This window comes from Silene latifolia, chromosome 8, assembly GCF_048544455.1.
Source record: "Silene latifolia isolate original U9 population chromosome 8, ASM4854445v1, whole genome shotgun sequence".
NCBI lineage: Eukaryota > Viridiplantae > Streptophyta > Magnoliopsida > Caryophyllales > Caryophyllaceae > Silene > Silene latifolia.
The window spans coordinates 27,457,576-27,464,761 of record NC_133533.1 but is presented as its reverse complement, the minus strand read 5'-3'; the positions used below and the strand labels follow the sequence as shown (position 1 = coordinate 27,464,761).

Here is a 7,186-nt window from a genome sequence, read left to right as displayed (position 1 = left end):
GAAGATAAACTCCAATCTTTTGCCTTCTCCTGCCTTCCTTATTCTCTAATTCTCTTCTTGTGTGTTTCTTTTAATGAATATGAATTAGGTTAAAACCACAAACAGGTGTAGCTTTTATTATATAGGTGGCAGAAGGGACATAATTAGATAAGTGGGCCTAATATGTTAATGGCCTGTAAACATTAACCGTAATCCACTTAGTCTATTACTCCGACTAAAAACCCGAAACATCATATTTAGCTATTATCTATTAGAGTGACTGACGTCAGTAATTAGGTCCACATAATAGAGAATTAATATGATAATTCTTACACGTAACTCATAGTACAAATTTTTGTGTAAAGTCACTTTATACAAGAATTTGAATAAACATTAATTATTTCATAACCGGAATTTTTTTTCACTTAAAATAATATGGTTATATTTTTCCAACTGTAACTTTGTTTTACACAATATTAATAGAAAACCGCCTCACCCGAGATTCACTGACTCATGGATGTCAACACTTTTCTTTGGCTGACTTGATTCAATACAGTAATACACTTATTAATCCATGATTTCATTATAGGCCTGGATCAGAAGCCCTACTTCAGAGAACATGTTCATGTTTTAGGTTGTCAGTTGTATTAATCAATGAAATACCAGTAGTGTATTTAGAAGAGAACAATACTTAGAAGGCGGTTTTATACAAGTACTCATCGTCTTGACGTAAAGGTCTTACTCTAAACAACTTAATCCATTTAATTGTAACTTGCATCGTTGTCGTTTGAATATAAACGTCTTCCATACATGATTTTACATACAAAATGTTGGTGATTTAAGAGTAATTACCGGTTCATCTGACGTAATTAAGGTCCGTTCATTGATGGGTAATAATTTCTAAATAATATAATACGAGTTCGGGAAGTACGGAGTGTACGCTTGTATAATTATTTACGAGATCGCGGAATAGTTTTCGTTCGAATAACTTTGGTAGTAGTTTAATTAATTGTATCTGAATTTCTGAAGAGTTGCAACCACCCTTCAGAAATACATCTCCTTGTTTTCCCAAATCCTTTCTATATAAATAGATAAAGGATGAGAAGAAAAAGTTACAAAAATCATAAACTTCTACTGCATCAAAAGAATGTATAACATTCTACACAAAATATTTCTATATTACGTCTCTGATTTTTGTGCCAAAAATCAGAGGGCACCGTCTTATCTCAATAGGAAATTCGGTTTCACCCAGGCACTAATAAGGGTCGAATTATTCTATTAAAAAAGTGGAGTCGATTCGGTGCGGTTTTATTGTCAATTCTTATTCGTGCATATACAGTATATCTAACACAAAATAGTTTTACATAAGAATTTCCGTTTTGATTTTTATATGACAAGCCTTTGTTTTTTTTTTTGGTTTAAACCATCCGGTAATCTGAACCACATTGGGCCGACTAATCCGGATTTCGGGGCGTGTCCAAGGATTACGGTATTTAAACCCCTCCCAATCGCAGTTGTGGGGGATCGATCCGCAGACCTCCCTACCAAGCGCAGCCCCATGCTACCACTGCGCCAACCAACGATTGGTTATATGCCAAGCCTTTGTAATGCTCCGATAATGTCGATACTTGATCTTATGTATTCCGTATAACATTTGTAAGCTACTTCCCATCCTTTAATAATAGAGTGATATTTTCATTAATCAAAATGCAACATTGATAAAACTTCATAAAAGCACATGCACTACCCATTACATAACTTTCGGTTTTGAATATACCATAAGTCCATAACCGTATGTTTCTTGATTAATTTCATAACTAGTTTTAAACCCGTGCAAAATTGCACGGGTATGTATTTGGGCCAGTATTAATATTTTTGGATGTATATTTGTTTTTGCATTTCTATTGTACTTATCTAGTTGGTCTAAATCTACGATCTACATAATTTATGTTTAAATTTGTTACAAAACGTGTTCACATACACTGGTTTATAAAGAAATAACGTAATCTACTCTTGTAAATAAAAATCGCATACATAAAAAACTTTACATCGGGATAAAATAAATATAATCTAATATAATCAACTTTAACATATGCAAGTTATTTATCACGACGATATTAACGTTTCCTATCATTCGTACTTGTAGAAGTAGAAATTACTCGGTAGCCTATCATTATCATCTTCCGAATTCGGAGTTCGAGACTGATAGTAAAGTTGCTAGAATTTTTGCTCCAAGTACATAAATCCTCGGTGATGAACGGTGTTCTATACAGATCTGAGAGGATTATTTTTTCTAAAAAGAACATATTTTAAAGTTTTTCGACTGTTAACTTATCGTGGTGTTATTATTAAAAAAAATATTTATTACAACAATTGTGAATTATTTATTAAAAAAAAATTTCAAAAAGTTTTATTAATTTTTTTTAATCACTTGTAAATTAAATTAAAATTTATTTGTTTTTTACAGTAAAAAAAATTAAATTTTGCTTTAAATTCTACTTGAAGACTAAATTAACTCGGTTGCCTATCATTGTCACCTACTATTTTCGGTGTGCGCGATTGATAGTTAAGTTGCCGAGTTTTATATTCCAAGTAAATACTCCGTCATAATTGATTTTTTAAACAAAAAATTTGTACCATGTAGTTTTAAAAAATTATGTTGTGATGTTATTGTTGCATGGTACAATAATATTAACCAAAATACATGAATATTTTATACTCCAAGTAAATACTCCGTCAAGATTTATTCTTTAGACAAAAAATATTGTACCATGTAGCTTTAAAAAAATATGTATGTAATTCATTTGCATTTTATGTTCGATCCCGTATATTAATGTTATTCTTCTTGAAATTATGTAATTTTATTATTATGTAATTTTGTTTTAAAAATTATGTAATTCAATTTCATTTACTCGCATTTGTAATTCATTATGCGTATATGTTATTAATTTTATTTTCACGGAATGTATAAAATTATTTCATAATATTAATTCATAGAATTTTTTCATAATATTATTTTATAGAATTTGTTGTAAGACGGAATTTATCACATGTTTGAAAAGACGGAAATCTGAAGAAATAAATATATTGCACACTCACGGGTCCCACCATAACATGAATTTCCAAAAAAAAAAAAAACCTGCATTAATGACGTGGCGCGCTGAGGATTGAGTATTGTCTTTTGTATTAATATAGATAAGATTCACTAGACCACCACAATTAGACAAGATTAGCACTAATTACCTTGATAAAATTATCGTAATAAATTACGAATTAAAATTAACATGAGACCTATAAGTTTGGCCAACTTGCCACCCATAAGGAATGACGTCATTTAAGACCAAAGTATTTCCGGACCCCTTTTCGGTGAGCCTAAGAGAAAGGGGGGCCCGAAGTACATAGCCCGCATTTAAGGCCCAAGTTGCGCCCCAAGATTCGAACATGTTTATCCATCCACTTGATTGGGCTCGGAGCTCCACTTTTGCAATGCCCGTTCCATCTTCATATTCTATTGTTGCTGCAAAGTAGTACGGGTTTGAACCCGGGTCTACACTTACCGCCACCGTCACTCCTGGATAGTTACACTTTACCCTGTTCCATGCACGTATTATGAGGTTATCATATTCTGTCTAGGTGACCTTACACAAGAAATTTATAAAAACGGATATTTTAATAAGTATCTTTTAAACAAATGGGTTATGGGATTTGTATTAAAAGAATAACTAACTTAGAATTTTTGATTTAGACCAATAACGTACCGTAGTAAGAAATAAAGTAGCGCGTGTTAGGTTTTAACAATTTTGTCAATCTCTATATCGTAGCATTTGTAGTGTTATATTTCGGTTTAGGTATCGGTAGCAGTATTACTCGACACAACTTAATATAATCTCGTTAAATGCAATTAATATTGCATAAAAAATACGGTAAAATGTTGACGTAGTAACTAAAAATCTTGATAATTCGGTGTTAGACTAATATCACAATAGACGATAGTAAATACCGTGTTAGCAATAGAAATGAAATAAAGGATGTAGTATAATATACATTCTATATCGGACTTGAAGAACTCCGGCATTTCGCAATTGATCATCAAGGCCGGGTTTAGCTAAAGCTCCGAAAGCAGCGCCACTAAGATCAAAATGGACTGCTTCAGAGGTGCATCCTTGACACTCATCTGTTATTGTTATTGTCACTATATTTCCTGAGCATGCTCCATTTCCTGTGCATTTTACCTATTTTTATTTAAGCACAAAACAAAACAATCGTATTAGAGAAGACGGTATTACAATAATAATACTCCGTACTTCGTATTAGCTAATTATTTCGGACCAAATATTAATGAATACTAGTTAGATGGACTAATAAAAATTTCATGCGAGACTGCTCCATATTTATTATTACGTGAGACGATCTATTAAGAGATCAGTGGTTACTTAATAAATGTCAATACAGTAACAAAAACCGACTTGGTAGCAGACTCCGCATCCTTGGCCTGATTGATAAATTGAGGGTCCTCCAGCAGATATCATTCCAGAAAACGGAGCTCGTTCGACTGCATCCTTGTAACCACAAGCTCCACCTAATAAAAATTTGCGGACAATATAAGTCGTTTAGACTCTAAATCACATTTTTATGGCCGCGTTTAACAGAAAAGTAATCACACACATTTCTAAATCATACCATCAGTTCCAGCCCCATGCGGCGGTCCATACCATGTTGCGCCGGCTGGATGCCAGCCGAAATTGATATTCCGATCACTTATTGACACATTCACAAGTTTAGGATTAAAACAGTGACCACATTTTAAAAGAACAAAACTAGCTAGTAATAACATAAGAAATGTTGTTGAGGACGGGTAATTAAGAAAATAACGCGTCATTTCGAGTTAAGCAATTTGAAAAAAAAAAAAAAAACTTCTTTAATCAGTAAATTAATGATCCTTGAGTATTTATAAGGTTTAGGGAGAAAATCAGTATTAGTCACCATCAAATTAGCACTATTTCGATAATTATTTAGGGTTTAACTTAGTAAGTTATTTCCAACATGTGTTCATAATTAAAATGGTTACGTAGTTGACTACAAAATAAGTGAAATAATGAAGAAATTAGGGAGAATTATTAAGGAAGCAATGCTAATTAAAGGTTTAAACGATTAGTGCTCCAACTAATTACATTGAATTCACGATAATTTCTGTAAATGATCTATATACATGCACTGATGCACATGCACGTACATGCAATCATTCTATTTTATGGGATACAAAAATTATCAGAATTTAGGTAGGGGGAAATTATAATTAGAGTAAATTAACCTTTTATATACCACTTTTTTAAATAAACTCTCTTTTATAAACTTTTTAATAAATTACTCCCCTCAAATGTTCTCAGATCAAAAATTGCACCCATTTTAATTTTTAGGTGAAAAGGCATTTTTATGACCGTTATGCCCCTGTGATAATATTTAGACAACTTTTCACTCATCTTCTCATCTCCATCGACATTCAAATCAAATTTTAACTTTAAAATCTTCCCAAAATTTCCCAAAATTTGAGCCTTGTTGAATCAAGCAACCTTAATTTGTGGCGATTTCAGATTGATAGCTATACGTTTTCTCCCCCAACTTATGTTTATAGTATTATTTTGTACGTTTTAAACCCAAATTTCTGGTTTGAAACCCCCAAATCTGGATTTGAAACCCTAATTTATTGGTGTATAACCCTAATTTATGTGGCTGTAAGTCTAATTTATGAGTTTGTAATCCTAATTTATGTGTTTCTTGATCTAATTTCTGGGTTTGAAACCCAAAATTCTGGGTTTGAAACTCAAATTATCTGCGTATCAGTAACATTTGTTGGTGTATAACAGCAACTTATGGGAAAAGCCATGGTTTCATGCTGCTTTTGCATTGGTTAATTGGTTAGTATGAGTTAGATATGTAATCTTTAGCTCTCTGCTTTTGTATAAGTTTGCACGTATAGTTAACATTTCAATTGCCCAATTAAACAGCAGCTTTTCAAATTACTGGGTTTGAATGGAGAGAAGATATAAATTAAAGTATATAAAAGAGTAAAGAGGGGCATTTTCGTCATAACTTTAGCCTTTAAAACAGAAAATTTGAATTTTGACGGAATATGTTACTGGAATGTGAAAATGGGTGCAATTTTTTACCTGAGAACATTTGAGGAGAGTAATTTATTAAAAAGTTTAATTTATATAAGGGTTTTTTTTTTAAAAAAGTGGTATATAAAAAGGTGTAATTATTAATTTACTCTTATAATTATTCATAACGCGCAAGATCATTTGTATTATTTGTTCGTCCATAACAATTACTCCTATAAGAAGATCACATATATATAGTACTCTTATCGAAATGTTAATTGAACGAGAATGTCAGTCTTTTCAAACTCGTTGAGTTTTAGTATCAGGAGTGTCGTAGTTTGTCTAACCTGAGAATATTCGTCAAACGGGAAAATTTCCCCATCAGAACGACCATTTTTCAATTGCACCACCTTTAATCGGAGCACAAATTAAAAGCACAAACTCCTAAAATTTTATTTCTTTTAAAGTAATCCGTAACTAGTATGTTCATATGATACAGTAGATCCTCTGTCAAACTCTTGTGTCCCATTGTGTGTACCACTCCACTCACCTTTTGACACATCATTCGTTGTAAAATAAAATGTTGCAATAATTAAATTAATTTGTTGATGTGTTAGAAGGTGATTGGAGTGGCACACAAATTGAGACACCAAATGGGACAGAGGATCTCCACTCCATATGATAAGACCGACTTTGATAAATAATACGGAGTATTCAGTTATTCACATAAAAAAAAAAAGTGAATTACAACCACTAGGAGAAAGGTAGACCTGGCAAAAGTATACTGAACCCGAAAAACCGATCGAAAATAACCGAATCGACACCTGACCGTACACCCAAAAGGTATAACTGAACTTCACCCCGAAACCTAAATCGACCTGAATTGATTCGAAATCGAACCGAATTTGTAATATCCGAAATAGACCCAAGATCGAATGAACCTGAACTGTTTCAACCTGAATTGTTTTAATCCGAACCGATATATACCTGAACCGATTTCAACCCGTACATTGATGACAGAAACCCAACATTGAAACCCGAAATAACCTGAATGTACCCAGGCTTCACATTTCGGGTGTCTTTTTGTACATGAGTGTCACTCCTTTGAC

General features: G+C 32.5%; 1 protein-coding gene across 1 annotated transcript; it reads right to left on the bottom strand.

Annotated features, from left to right (window-relative positions):
* Window positions 1-3,245: 3,245 nt before the first annotated feature.
* On the bottom strand, window positions 3,246-6,471 carry LOC141594903 (expansin-B15-like). The gene is made up of 6 exons (XM_074414887.1): window positions 6,425-6,471; window positions 5,060-5,110; window positions 4,660-4,796; window positions 4,446-4,558; window positions 4,024-4,211; window positions 3,246-3,570 (listed from the first exon to the last, which is right to left on the bottom strand). The coding sequence occupies exons 1-6, from the start codon at window positions 6,469-6,471 to the stop codon at window positions 3,246-3,248; spliced, it is 861 nt and encodes a 286-aa protein (XP_074270988.1).
* Window positions 6,472-7,186: the final 715 nt, after the last annotated feature.